At 43.9% G+C, this 15,661-nt stretch overlaps 1 protein-coding gene across 18 annotated transcripts in view; it reads right to left on the reverse strand.

The window, feature by feature from the left end:
• Window positions 1–15,661, reverse strand: part of SHANK3 (SH3 and multiple ankyrin repeat domains 3) — a 374,153-nt gene that overhangs the window by 107,863 nt on the left and 250,629 nt on the right. For all 18 annotated transcript variants that reach the window (XR_014317924.1, XR_014317925.1, XM_082764921.1 and 15 more), the window contains one exon: window positions 13,878–13,953. Coding sequence is in view for 16 of the 18 variants with exons in the window: in XM_082764921.1 (XP_082621047.1) it covers window positions 13,878–13,953 (76 nt within the window). In the remaining 2 variants the exon portion in view is untranslated. The remainder of the gene's footprint in view (window positions 1–13,877; window positions 13,954–15,661) is intronic.

A 15,661-nucleotide genomic window follows, 5' to 3' on the forward strand; every position in this document is an offset into this window, starting at 1 on the left:
AGAATGAGTATTCTCCTCTGGAAACATGAGTAAGACTTTACTGCAATAGTCCTGCCAGTGTCTTCAAGAATGATGTGAAAACATTTGAGACCACAAGGCAATGAAAAAACAGTATTAGGAGTTGGAAAAAAAGTCTTACAATATGAAATTCATCTTGATTTACTCCTATCAAAGAGGTCAAGGGGCATGTAGATCACTATACCAAACATAATGAAAGAGAAATACTTTCAGTAGTTTAGAATTTTCAAGCAATGCAGGGAAAAAAGACCAGATTTCAAGATATGACTCAGAAGCCTTGAAATTCAGCCTTGGAATAAAGTCAATTCCCACTACAGTGGGCAATTAAACATCGAACGCCGTGTCAAGAAAGTGGTGGAGTCTTGCTTGGGGCTCTTCATTGACAACTCAGAAATTACATTTTCGCTTAGCTTCTCCAAATTATGTATGGGAGAGGACTAGGTTGTTTGGAAGCTGATTCCTTCTGATCTTTACGTCTGTAATGATTGCACACCCTCAACTTCTCTTTCCAGTCCCTTCACTTGTGCATGCTACTTCAGGGAAAGCTGAAACAAAAACTAGTTGAAACAGAATAAACGACAATGGATGGGACAAAGCAGCTCTCTGAGGTTGTACAAGGATGCCTGAATGCTCTGAGTCGAACAATTACGGTATTTAAGAGGGGAGGAAATAATCTACCAAATTAGACTGTTAAAAAAATCCAGGAGTTTTCACTTCCTTTGCATCATATGATGCTAGTCATATGCCAAAAACCTGTATCTGCTAAATTCCCTAACAGTAGGAGGGTGTTTGAGGCAAACAACAGTTTGGTCTTGTGAATATGCTAATGTTTTAGTCTACCAAAAGTCTTTGTAATCAAACACAGTACCTAGGTAAAATTTAATGGGCTGTTATACACAGGAAGTCAAATTAAATGTAATTGCCCCTTCTCACTCATATTTTATCAAAACAGAAAACATTTTGGGGTAATTTTTGTCTATTTAATTGAACTACTGTGAGTTGATGAAGTGCTAGAGGAAAGAACATTTGACACTATTTTTAAAAAATTTCATTTGTTTATAATGATCTGATTATCTTCTCTCTGGAAGAACAAGAGCCACCAGCCTCTAATCAAAAGAAAAATCCACCAAAATTCACTAAGAAGATATTGTTAAGAATCTGCACTATCTTTCATAATCCTACTTCTTAGGTAATGATGTAGCTCAGAGAAATATGGCCATCCTCTGTAATACCTGTTTCTAATTGCTTTCTGGAAATACGCAGAAATAATTTACAATTGATCATGTTGAAGGAAGACTTTTGTTTCCCTTTCCTCATGACACTTAAAAGAATAGCTACTGTAGCTGGCAGCAACACATGCAATCTGAAGCCCTAACACTCAGGAATACTTGATGAAGATCTGGAGACATGTAGCACAACAATGATAATAAAAAATTAGAGAAGCCCTAGTTTACAAGTGATTTTAAGAAGGCTTGCCCCAGTGCAGAATCAATTATACCAAAACACTCGTAACAGATGCTTGTCTAAAGTGTTCTTTATTTACCAAACGAGAGACCTTTAAATAACTATCTAGACAATCTTTTCTAATGCTATGCTACCCTTATGATTAGTTTTCTCCTACTGGCTAGCTTAATTTTGTTTGCTGTGATTACTGCTGATGACTTCTTGTCCTACTCAAAAAGGTACCGTGCAGAGTTTATTCCCACCTCTGCAGTTAAAATTATGTATTTGAAGACTGTTACCATGCACTCTCACTCAGTACAGCACCCCAGTTTATACTTTACCAGTGCTAAGCTAAGCTAGGGAGAATATTTATTTCAAATGTTTGCTGGAGTTCTGTTTGAATATCCCAGTATCTTTGGGTTTTTACATTTTGATATTGCTCACTGACACTCAGTTTAGGATTGCTGTAACTTCCAAATCTGCTCTGCAGAATTGCTGCATAACCAACTGTTCTCCATTCCACATTTGCACAGTTGATTACTTTTCCGCAAGTGTAGTGATTTGCATTTCTCCTTACTGAATTGCATCTAAGCATTTTCAAAGAAGCGTTTCTATTGCCATGATTATTCTGAATTCCTATCCTGCCTACAAGTTTGCAGTATTTGCAGTGACTCACTGAGGGCATTTACGATGTCTTCTGTTCCTCATCAAGCAAGTATTCTTGTCCAGAAAAGGGGGAGGATGATGCTTGTCCCAGTGCTTAAACATTCTGGGAAGCAAAAGTCAACAGCGGTGCTGTGGGTTTCTCTTCTGCTCCTTCAGGTGTCCGAGTCAATAAACAACAGCAACGATGCCGAAGACATTTACAGTTACTCAGGCACAACACAGGGGAAGGCACCACAGCAGCAACAAATCTTGGTACAAAACAGAGAAGACGTACTGATTGTAAAGGATGAGTCATGTTGTCTTAGGGAATGTATTTGATATCAGATAAATTTTGCTCAGGAATACCTTATTTTTCTGCATCAACAACCGGGTAGTTAAATGAAGAGCTTTTTGTTGCCAGCTGGATGCATCTTGCCTAAGTTATGACAGTGATGGTGGTTGTGGTTTAAACCCTGTGGGCAGCTAAACACCACACAGCCACTCTTGCTCACCTTCCCCACCCCCCGCAAGAGAATTAGTGGGACAGAAGTTGGAAAACTCATGGGTTGAGATAAAGACACCTTAATAAGTAAGAAAAGAAAAAAAAAAAAAGAAGAAAAAAAAAAGAAGAAAAAAAAAAGGAAGAAAAAAGCAAAGCAAAACAAAACCAAGCAATGTAAAATGCAACCGCTCACCACCTGCTGACTGATGCCCAGGCAGTCCGACCCAGCACCGGCAGCCCCCGCCAGCTCCCCGATTACTGTTCAGTGTGACGCCACATGGCACGGGTTATCCCTTTGGCCAGCTGGGGTCAGCTGTCCTGGGTCTGCCCCCTCCCAGCTTCTTGTGCACCCCCAGGCTCCTCGTTAGCAGGGCAGTATTAGAAGATGAGAAGTCCTTGACTTAGTGTAAGCAGTGCTCTGCAACAACTAAAACATCGGTGTGTTATCACTGCTATTTTCATTAGACATCCCCGAACACTGCACAATATGAGGTACTATGAAGAAAGGTAACTCCTCCAACCAGCACAATGGTGTACACATCTCCATGTGTCTAGTACCCCTGGGGTTCCTTTTGATTCATCTTACTTATTTTAGATGTTTTAGACGGAAATTAAGTGCACCCTGCAAGTTCCCTTTTGCTACTTCATACTATAAAGGGAACATTGATGATAAGGTCAGGCAGACAGGTCCTGACTGTCTGAAGGTACACAAGATGAATTTCTCCTCTCTAGTCAGATGACAAAAGCCTCTCCTCTCCCCGTTCAGCAGATGGCAGAAAACCATTAAACAAAGCACAGTGTTACAGAAAACATTTATGCTTTGGTCAAAGACACCAAATAGTTGATACGAAAACAAAGTTCAAAGACCAAACAAAGAACTGCACCATGGAAGAAAAACAACTGAGCTTGATAGCTGTAAAATGTTCAAAGAGCCAAGTCCTTCATTTCTGAAGGTGGCTGAGAAGAAATGAAAAAGCTCCAGCGCGTTGTAACTTATTTTATTCTTCCACCTAGCATGAAGGAACAAGAACATACCTTTTTTTTTTGAATCTGTGATTATTTTTTTAATTAGTCTTGAGTGTTAAAATGCACACCATGCTAAAGTACAGAGAGAGACTGATTCCTTCCACTTAATGGCCTTTTGTAAACCAGAATACAAGGACAAGGGTTCTGCAGGAGACTAGGGGTTGGTTCATCGACACCAGTGTCCTTTAATGAATAATGGCCAGCAACAAACAATGAAGGCAAGACCTTAAGAGATCGCATAAGTGATCAACTCTAGGAACACCCTCCCTGCTTCTGAAAGCTAGTAACTAAATTCCTCCTCTCGAGCCCCTGACCAGGTCACAATGTTTCTTGGTCACAAACTTACTCTCCAGTAATTTTGTATACACTTTTTGAATGCATTTATATTTTTGGCCTCCACAACATGCAAAAGGAATAAATTCTACAATATAAGCACCTGCAGTGTGACAAAGTACTTTGTTTTATTTTAATCTTGCTGCTTGATAATTCCACTGAGTGCCACCTCATTCCTTTGTACTAAGAAATAACTATTGTTCCAAATTCACCTTCTTCTTGCCTACTCATAATTCTACAAAACTCTGTCAAATCTTTCTCAGGTACCTCTTCCCCAGGCTGAAGAGTTCCAGGCTATTGAATCCTTCCTCAAATTAAAAATGTTCCATGCTTTGGGCCACCCTTTTGCTTGCTTTTGAACCTTTTCTAATTCCTCTGATTCATATGGGTGAACGACAACTGCAATTGTTTTTCAAGAGATTGTCAAACTATGGATTTACATAGAAGTATAACAGGATTTTAGTAGACTTTCTATTTCTTTCTGTTATTAGCTGCTGCCCAGATGATGAGTCTACCCAGCGATGAGAACCACATGGATTCCAAAACTGCTTGGATTAAAATGCTGTTAAAGGAATCCATCACCAAGCAGGTATACACTTCAACGACTTTCAACCCCAAGGACCCCAGGAGCCAGAAAGACTTTAGTCTCAGACAGACCAACCAGTCATTGCCTCGTTCAAGCTCTGGTTGTGTTCCTGGTATTGCCTAACCAAAACGTACCACAAATACCCCGTGGAAAACAGGACTCCTCTGAACAAGCCTCGTGACAAATGCTGAGGGTGGTGAGTGTTTCCCTTCCCTCTACCCTGCCATAAACCCTTCTTTCCAGAATTTCACCTACAGCAGTATTCACTGCAGCAACAACAGGCACGGCATTGTTTGCTTAACCACAAAAAGAAAGGAAAAGCCCAAGGAACCCCTCCTAACTCTTGTGCATCTAGAGGGTTACTTTGCAGACAGGTTGTTTGCATGTTTTCCCCCAGCCTAATTTCCAAACTGCTAACTAGCTTTCCTGATTTTCTTTTCTTTTCTTCCTTTTTTTTTTTTTTTTTCCTTTTTTTTTTTTTTCAGAGAAAGCAAATGATTATGGTTTAGTAGACAGGTCTCCTTTCCAATGCTCCTTTTATTATTAAAAAGTATCTCTGGAAACTGTAGTTGTTCACAGCTTGGGAACCTTTTTTACCAGCTCACATTGGCTGGCTGTACTCTGCTTTAACCAATTCATTGCAGCATTATCTGGTTCTGTTTCTTGTACAAAAATGGCCACAAAACCTCACATTACCCACCAATTCTAAAATTCTAAATTCTTAATTTCAGAAAAAGCTGAGCAGTCTAGTACATGACTCCAAGCAGAAGGACTGCTTGGGGAAAAGCAAGAGGTTCGTGGGAGTTCACTCTACCATTCCATTGAAACTTTCTGTAAAAGAGGTTAAGTGGTCCCACAAGTCACTGTTCCCCAAAAGATCTTCAAAGACTATTTTGAAGGTATGCTAATTTGACAAGCGGATTATATAGGAGCCTTTTCAATAAGAGATTTAATTTTCTCCCTCTACACTTCTGTTGCTATAGAAATGAACGTTGCACTAGCCCCGATTACTTTTTTCGAACTAGATGTGCTCACCGCTATAAACCTTGTTTCCTGTAATATACCAAAAGCAGGCACCCTTCCAGACCAGCTAAAGTGAACTGGTCAGCAGCTGAAGTTGCACAATAAATTTGTCAAAAATTCATTCTCCCTTGTAGTTGCTAAGCATAAGCTCCTTTTGTGGGGATATTTTTGATGACCCGCTCTGTAAAGCCATTGCCTAGGCCTCTTTCAGGCTCCTTGTTGAGCCCTGCCTGTAACACATCTTCTTTCAGAGAACGCTTGCTGATTAGCCCAAACTAGTCAGAATGACAGAGAAAGCTGATGCAATTTCCAGTTCCCTGCCTCCTGCTTGCCTCCTAGATGAGAACTTGCAGGAGCATCAGGAAGGGCTCCACCTGTGTAATGCTCAGCACACTTCAGCAACAATCTCACACGAACAGCACGCCAGGGACTGACGAGAGAGAAGCAACCAGCAAATAAACTGCAGCACAGAAAGGAATAAAAAGAGTTGTCTCAGAGCCCCACATGGCCATGAAACAACTCGAGGAAATTCAGAGCATTTTACTCGGTCTGATCTGTAAGAATGGCCAGCAGCTTGCGGCCTGCACATCGCGACCACCAGCACTGCACTGGCTCCCCAGAGGCAGAACAGCCTCGGGACACGGCCACACAGAGGTGGGGCACGGAGATGGCCAATTCTGGTGAGGGACACAAGCAGAAACGCTAGTATCGGTGGGGGAGGAGTAAAAGCTACAACCACCACCTCCAAGGGGTACGGTTCCTGAGTAGGACCTAGAGAAAAAGAAACAAAGCCACCAAACTGACTCTGTACCAGGAAAACGCTGCTGCTATTCTCTTACATGTTGGTGAAAGGAGAAATAGCCAGTTATTGGTGCAGTCCCAAAGATTTCTAGGTTATTTTACCAATCACTTGCAGTACCGATTTGCTCACTCTATCCACCAGAATATTTGGGGGCTACAGCATATGGTGTACAAGGAGACGCAGAGAAAGCTGGGCTTCTTCAGCCTAGAGGAGAGCTGACAAAGGGGACACCTCGCTGCCAACGCATCTGCCTCACAGAGGCTGCAGAGAAGAGAGCGAGGCTCTTGCAGGCACACGAGGATGGAAATGAGGCTTCATGCACAGACCAGAACAGTGAGAGGGCACAACTGTTCTTGTGCCAGAAACAGACCCAGATCACAGGCCCTGGGAGGCTGTGGGGCTGCCAGCCCTGGAGACATGCAAAGCTGGCCCTGCTCCAAGCAGCATGTTGTTCTAGAGGTATCCAGACACCCCTTCCAACCTAAATGATTCTGTAACTCCACACATCAACATTTTTGGCCAGTCACAGCGTTTTGAGGCACAAAAATCTCTGCTTAGTGACTCCTTCATGTTTTTCCTCTCTTTTAAGGGAGACCCATCCAGATGGCTTGTGAATACTGAGCGCTGTAATCACTCTCCCTGGTCAGGTAATCCCCATGATTGAATAAAAAAATAATCCTAAATTGTCTGTTGCTCCCGATTCTTTTTCTTCCCAGCTGTGCCATGTAGAATGTGGGCTCTTAATTTTGCAGAGTTAATTTCAAATCACTTTAATCTCTTTCTTTAACACAGTTCATCAGGGAACTCAATTCCCCTTGCGACTGCCTCCTTCTGATAAACACAAGCTCAAACTTTGCTGCCTGTTCACCCTATTCCTCTTTCAGACCAGATTATATTTGCTGAGCTCTATCTCACACTCCTCATCCCCAGAGGTCTGGGGAACGCTCTTGCTGCCCCCAGGGACCTTGAGTGCATCCCAGCTGTGGAGCAGCCTCCTGCCTTCTTCCTTCTGTAGCTGCTGTTATGCTTCAGAATGGTTATCAAGTGAGAGGAGGGGAGCCTGCCCCAGAACAATCTCTCACCCTGTTCCAAAGCAGACCTCCTATCTATGATTTGTTACTGGCAATGTGCTAGTGAGGTTTAAAACTGAAATACTGCTTCCCTAGAGGCTGATTCCACAAAAGGAAAGACATTTTTTCAGTACATAGCCTACTATCTTCTCATGTTCTCAAATATATCCCTCCATGTATTTGTAGCTTTCTTTTCACCTTATTAAGCAAAAAAGAGTAAATTACACACCCCTCCCAAATCTGCTATTCAGCACGTGAATGCTGTTCCCTGCTCTATTTCACAGGATATCCATTCAAACCTTCAGCCATTTCAAAAGCTTTTTCTGAAAACTAAAGTCACTTGTGTGTAATTTTCTCAAGTACTTTTAAGTTGTTCCTCAAACATTGTCATTATGTTAATCTTCTCCCACGTCTGAGACCTCCAGTGAAGTCAGAGTTGACGGAATAAGCACTTGCCTGCAAATCATGTTAATGTCTGCTGCACAGATCTTACAGCATCTTAGTTACTTCTTGATCTCTGCTCTGAAGGGATCTATTGGTTCAAGTGTTTAATTGTGGTGATTTCACACCGATGGGCAGCCAAGTTACAATGTACCGCTCTCTCACTCCCTCTCCTCAAAGGAACAGGGGGAGAAAATACCATTTAGAAGGGCTCATGAGCTGAGATAAGGACAGGGAGACACTCACCAATTACCGCCACAGGCAAAACAGACAGCATAAGGAGATTAATATAATGTATTGCCTCTGATAGCAGAGCAGACCAGGGAGAAATAAAAGCAAACTAAAAACACCTCCCCATCCACCCTCTTCTATCTCCTTGACCTGAGCAGCACAGGGGAATGGAGCTGTGAAGAACAGGAAAAAAAGAATCCATTTATCCCATTTACTAAGGCAATCCTAAAACCAGCATGTGAATCCCCATACCACACATGCCATGCTGCCTCCTCTCGAGTCCAAACTCCATTTCAATCCCGAAACACTGCTGAGATGTGCCCCGCTGAAGGCTCTGCTCCCCGTGCTTGGTGCCACGCTGTAACGCCAGCGCACAGCGCTAGCCACACGGTGGACTCCAGGGAAGAGAACTGATGTGGCTCCATGGAAATGGAAAGGTGCTGCTCCTGTCCCGGGGTGTTTTTTGCTGTCAGGATGGCTGAATGGTGTTTTTCACATCAGCTGCCTCCAGGCCTTCAGACAGGGTCGTGGGCGCTGCACAGGCATCAGCAAAGCCAACACGCAGCCTCAGGACAGGCAGCAGCTGCAGTTACCTGTCTTATCCTGAGTTGGTTTTCCCTAACTGAATGGTGAGGGTATGTTTTGTTTCTGCTTTCAGTGAACAAAGCTTATACGCTTTACCAAACTTCTTTCTGATTTCCTATCAGCATGCTGCAAGTATTTTGACACAGCAGGAGCAGCAGACACATGCACCGCACCGCTCAGCACCACCTCTGTCTCACCGTCTCCACCAAAGGCAATCCCGTCCCTTTCTCCATTTCAGGAGAGAGAGTGAAAGCACTCGAGTTACATGTCACGAGGCAAATTGATGGAATAACGATCCATTAAAGGCTATTAAATACAAGGACATTGCCTCTGGCACAGGGAGATTCTGAACAGTAAACTGCTGCAGGCAGGAATAATATTTTGGGGAGCTACTGAAATGTGCTTATTCTGTACTCATTGCTGCACCAAGCACTGCCACTGGCCACGGGGCAACACACAATATTGGCCTGAAGGGTCTTTGCCATGCTCCAGAGGGGCCATCTTCATGCTTTTACGTTGCATGACTATGCACTATGTTATTGGACAACAGCTAAAATCATCCAATCTGTTTCAGTTTAAACAACCAAAATCTGTCAAAACCCCAAGTTTCCACATCCAGGCTTAGCATTGTTACTGTGATCCCAGCACACCTAGGTCACACTTTGGCAAAGCAGTCCAGCATACCTGTACTTTGCATGCACTGACTGCCTGGGAGTGCCAAGACCAGTGGGACTATCATCTGCAAGAAGCCATATATAACTGGGGACAGGTCCAGAGAGGCTTTGTATCCCCTGACACGCAGTCCCAGGGAACTTTAAGATGGAAAGATGCATTATCTTGTCTAAGGTGTGCAGTTAAAGACACAAATATGCAATTACCTGACTTACTCCCCTCCACCCCAGTTGATTCTGGAGTAACAGGACCACTATGGGCAAAACTGCCACCATGACAAAAACTGCCACCATTTTGTCCCCATTTTGCCCTCATTTCATGAGGGTCCCTGGATGCCGAGTTATAAGACAGATGGGACAGCTACTTATTCTCTCGTGCAAGACCATTCCAGTCTGCTGTCCTTCCCAGTACCTTCCCTCCACTGCACTGCCCCTTCATACAAACATTTCTGCAGATTTCCCTCAGGTCAGAGGGAAAACAGGAACAGGCCAGAGCCAGAGGAGGTCACTCTGCTGCAAGCTACAGCCCACAGACTACACGGTGAGCACCCTTCTCTAAGTACAGCTTTTGGTTTACTTCACACAGGGAACTGCTGGCTCCTGTTTAGCTCAGCGTCCACCAGGATGCCCAGGACCTTCTCTGCGGAGCTGCTTTCCAGCTCGGTGGCCCCCAGCATATCCTGGTGCCTGGGGTTGTTTTTCTCCGGATGCAGGACTTTGCATTTCCCTTGGCCGAACTGCATTAGGTTCTTGTCAGCCCATCTCTCCACCTGTCCATGTCCCTCTGGATGGCAGCATGACCCTCTGGTATACCAGCCACTCCTTCCAGTTTGGCATCATCTGCAAAGGTGCTGAGGGTGCACTCTGCCCCATCATCCACTGTATTTATGATGTTGAACACTACTGACCCCAGTATCAACCTCTGGGATATTTCAGTAGTGACTGGCCTCCAGCTGGACTTTGTACCACTGACCACAACCCTCTGAACTCAGTCATTCAGGCAGTTTTCAATCCACCTTGCTATCCAGTTATGGAAATACACTTTGACAGTGCATCTTTGAGGATGTTATGGAAGAAAGTATCAAAAGCCCGCTCAAGTCAAGATAAACAACATCCTCTGCTCTTCCTACATCCGATAAGACAGTCACCTCATTGCAGAAAGTCATCAGCTTGGTAAAGCAGGATTTCCCCTTCACAAATCCAGGCTGACTACCCTCAGTCACCTTCATTACCATGAGGATGATCAGAGGGCTGGAGCTCCTCTCCTATGAGGACAGCACAGAGTTCCCCACACCTTCCTCCTCGCCCTTCCTGAAGACAGGGCTGACATTTGCTTTTCACCAGTCATCAGGAATCTCTCCCCATTAACGCAGCCTTTCAAAGATAATCGAGACTGACCTTGCAACATCATCAGCCAGATCCCCCCACGTCACTTCTCCCTGCTTCTTCCCCTTGGACACATCCTTCTTCTGTCTGAGTTCAGTGAGGATCTCCTTGTTCATCCACATAGGCCTCCTGTTGATCCATCTATTTTCCTATTTCTCCCGATGGACCATTCCTGAGCTCGGAGGAGGTGATCCCGGAGCATCAGTGAGCTCTCTTGGACCTCTCCTCCCCCCAGGATGGCATCCCATGGAATTCTGTCACACAGATCTCTGAAGAGTCTGCTCTTGAGACAATCAGGTCAGATGCCCAGGCTTCCTCTATTATCAGAGTGAAGAGTTCAGAGCCAAGGAACAGGACTACTGTTGGCCAGGTGCCTGCCCACAAAGCCATTTCAGCAGCCACACAGGACATCAAGAAGGCAGCCATGCCTTGAAATCTGCTCTCTGGGGAACTTCACCTTGGGCTTCAGAGAAAAGCCTGCTTTACCCCCAGCTCACAACAGCCATCAAGGGGCAGGCCAGGAATCCTCCTGACTTCCTAGCACCAGCTAACCATAGGAACATGGTGAGGAAATTACAACAGAGTAACTGTAGAGCAGTGCTTCTGTACTACGTGTCCCTAACCTCTGCTGCTGCATGACTAACAGAATTCCTGAGTCAGAGCCGATCTCTTCGTATTCAGAAGCCTGCAATGGATTTTTCTTCCTCTGATTTGTCCCGCTGCTTTCTGAACCTGTGTCAATTTTTAGAACTCTGAATGTCACTTAGCAAGGAGTTGCACGGATTAATTGTATGTTACATGAAGAACCTCCTCCTTTTTTTCACTTTTAGCATTCCATGTACTTAATTCATTCAGTACCTCATGTTCTTGCACTGAAAAGATGGAGATCAACTACCTCTGGTTCACCTTTTCCATATCACTTATTTATGAACTTTCACCAAGACCCTTCTCCTTCACCAACATCTTCCAACCATGAGTGTTTCAGTCTATTCAGTCTCACCCTTATGGAAGATGTTTCACAATTTTGAGCACCTGTTAAGTTTTCCCTGCCAGCTTTTCGACAACTACATTTTACATCTGAAAGATCAAAACTGGATGCTGGTTTCAGGATACTTGCATAGTGCAGAGTTATACAGACACTAATATTCATGTTTTCCATTTTGTTCTGTTTTCCTTTCTGAACAACTCCAAAAACTAAATTTCCTTTTCCAGGTTTGGCCTGGAATTGAACTAATCCCCAAATCTTGTTCCTGAGCAGAAGAAGTCAGTCCAATACCTCTACTGAACACAGAATACTACTACTGCTTTTTTGCTTATATGCATTACCTTTTATTTTCTGCATTGGAGTTTAGCTGCTCAGTACCCAGTGTCACTATATTCAGTACTGTGTGATTGTTCTGTAGCTAAACTCCATTTTTTTTACAGCCCTAACAATCTTAGAAGTGTTGACTAATTTTGTTAGCTCACCATGCATAAATGAAGTTGAAAGGAACCGAGCAGGTTCAACAGCATGGACTTGAGAGCAGGTTCCCCTGGAAATCCAGAGGTGAGCCTTCTCCAATTGCCCTCCTACACAATAGCTTTAATTGTATTTTCTGACCTACTCTTGTTTGTCTTTTTGTGAATGTCTTGGTATTAAAGAAGATGTTTTCACTGTGGTATCACAGTGATGTCAGATCTTTTATTCCTAAGCAATTACAAAGACATGAAGAATCTTTAATAGGCAAGAGTACCTTGCAGTGTTTCTTTGGATGTGTGCTATCTTTCACGTTGCAAAATAAACTTATTCTATTATCCCACTGTTTATTGACCCAGCTTGATGCAATCTCATCCATCTGCCCTTGTCTTCCTTAAGAATTTTGAATAATCTGCAAATTTTGACCTATTTCCTGCCCTTTTCAAGACCTAGTGCAACCAGTGACCCCAGCACAGACTCTCTGAGTTCCGTGTAGCATTTGGCTATGATGGAAATTGAATGTTTTTCCCCCTCCATTCTTATTCTTCGCTGTTTTCTGAGTCATAGCAGCATTTTCTCTTTTGTCCCGTGACCAGTTAAGAATATAAACAGCTCTGAAGAAGCATGCCACAGGATTTTTGAAAATCCAAACAAGTTACACCCATAACTTTGAGCAAAAAAGTGTTGAGAGCCATGGAGACAGATTTAGGATAAGTAGCTCAGAACAAAGAATACATTCACTGCTTTGCTGGTAAACTCAAAGACTTCAGGATAACTTAATTTTGCATAATGAATTGTCACAATTTGCTCCTTTCACGTCATTCATGCTTATTTCATAAGCAATAATGCCCATCCAATTACTTTAATGACCAACAGCTTGAAATAGCAATGAAGCCTGACTGCAAGTAGGGAGTGCATCCCACAGAGTAACTCTACATTTACCCCTCAAGCACATCACACACAAACCCTGTGTCAAAAGCGCTCTCTTGAATCCATAAAGTAGAGCCACTCCTACAGCTCAGTCTCCTGCGGACATGTCCACCAGCCACACATGCTCAAACCACATACAAAAGAGCAGCATCACCCCTACTTTCATGACAGATTCCAAGCTTACTTCAGTATTAACCCTGACCGTTTTCCTGAATGTCAGTCTCCCTGTCAAAGTGAGTACACTCAATTGGACTAGATCAAGGTCCCGTCCAACCCCTAACACTCTGTGATTGTCACATACTGGAACACCCCGGGTGAACATCCCCGTAGTCCAGAGAGCACATTCAGTACTGCCAACAGGCTCAAGTGACAGCACTCTGCATGTCACCGCCTGTACAACAGCATCCTCTTCTCCTTCATAAGAGCCATAATCCTCCATCTGCATCCAATCCATTTCCTTCAATTCCTGGAGCACACCACAAAACCTGCAGAACACTTACTTCTAAACTAAGACACAAGCCAGACTGCCCTGTTCAGTTTCAACATTTTATTCAAGCAAGCCTCATCTAGGACTTACAGTTTAGACTACAAATGAATTGACTGAAACAACCAGAAAGTTTCCTTCCCATAAAATTAACATGACACGTACTGCTTAGTCAGAAAAAGGAGATGCTCTTTCCATGGAAATGAATCTCCTTATGATCACAAAGCAAAGATGTCGATGCTTACCTGTGAGAGGTGAAATTGTCGTAAGAGCCCACAGTATAATGTCGGAAGAGACGCTTTGTCCTGTCTTCTCTGGTTTCTACAAGAGAAAAGACACATCACAAAGCTGAGAGATAAAATAACACTTATCATTACCTCTGTTTTCTCTACGTGTATACAGTGAACCTTGCTTTCATGCAAACATTAATTAATAAACACACAATAATCTGTGTGCAGACGTGTCAATGTGATCAGTCCCATGCATACTCGTGTACAGTCCCATATGCACACAAACAGCATCAGTGAATGTAAGATCTCTTCACTAGGACTTTTGAACCCAGAGATTTTAACATACCACACTGAAGCATCAAATCTCACCAAACTCCAAAGTAGAGCCAAAGAGGAGAACCAGCCCCAGTAAGGCAAAGACAAATTCCATGTCCCAAGCCAGATTTTGTCCCTTTGCTCTGTTTGGCCACTTGAATTTTACGCATCTCAAGCGATGTGGATGCCGTTCCCACAGACAAATTGGTAACAACTCCAGTTAGCCTTCATCTCATCAGGTGGTCACCGAGATCTCCAGGTGCACAGGAGGTACGAGGAAGGAAAGCCAGGAACCCGGAGAGGCTTCTGTTGCCACTCATGCTTGAACCAGCAGCACTGCCCCAGAAGCTCTTTGGCCGAGTCAGTGCTTTGGGCTCTTCAGGCCACACATGGACCAAATATCCCCTTTCGGGTGTAACAATTCCAGTCTACTTGCTTGCCTCAGAACTGTGGAAAAAGCCAGAGAAGCTGCCAGCCTGACCTGACACTTCAGGGCAAACACAGGAGCCCACAGGCAGGCACCCAGAGAACTCCAAAGCCAACCAGAGAAGAGATGCGTGGGCCTCCAGGCTGCTGGGTGCTGATGAAAGGCAGCTTGAGTCATGGCTAGTGGACATGGATGCCACTGCAGCCATTGTAATGTGGCTGGCAGCCACTGGCTGAAATGTGACGGGGAATTTAAGTTAAGTGTTTCATTTAACTGTGTAAGAACTTAAGCTGGACATTCCCAGTTACCATTTTCCTAACCCAGAAGAAATTTGCATCACACTACCAAAAATGAATTTATTTTCATGACCCAGAATTAATATGCAAGACTTAAGCTGCAGGGAGCAATTGAGGCCTTGCTCTAACCAGACTGAGAACATCACATTGAACCAACTCATACACGGCTACACTAGGATGGTGGCAGGACACCAAACCATCAGGTCGCTCCATTTGCCTTTGTCGCTGCTTTCCTTTGAAGCACTTGGTGCTGCTCACTGCATTACTGGCTTTGCATCTCCTCTCCCAAAGAGGCTTCTATGCGAAAGAGGCACGTACTTCGACAAAGATGTCCTGCTCGGGAGGAACCTCGCCCTCAGCATGCACTTCCATTGCACGCACAAAGCACACTTACTACTGCCAAGGTTAAACTACCTTCACCAAAGTTTAGATATTAATTTGCCAAACATAGCTTCGTATTTTTTTTTTTTTAAGATTTTTTTTCTTTCTCATGTCCTCTTTTTATTTTTTTTAGATTTGTCTCAGAAGAGCAGCCTTATCACGTCCCTGCCAAGTAACGCCCTGCGCCATGGTTCCGGCTTTCCTTCCCACCACATCAGACGCCTCCAGGCATGCCTCAGTGGCCTCCCAAGCGGGGTGTGCGCGACAAGCCAGTGTGGCGTGGCAAAAACTTTTTCAGAAGTGTTTGCTCCGGTTTCGTCTCACGCGTTTCCAGTTCCTGTTTTTGCACAAGCTTCGCTGTGTACGTGACGGAGCAGCGC

The sequence above is a fragment of the Aythya marila genome (genome assembly GCF_965140915.1).
Source record: "Aythya marila genome assembly, chromosome: 1".
NCBI classification, from domain to species: domain Eukaryota; kingdom Metazoa; phylum Chordata; class Aves; order Anseriformes; family Anatidae; genus Aythya; species Aythya marila.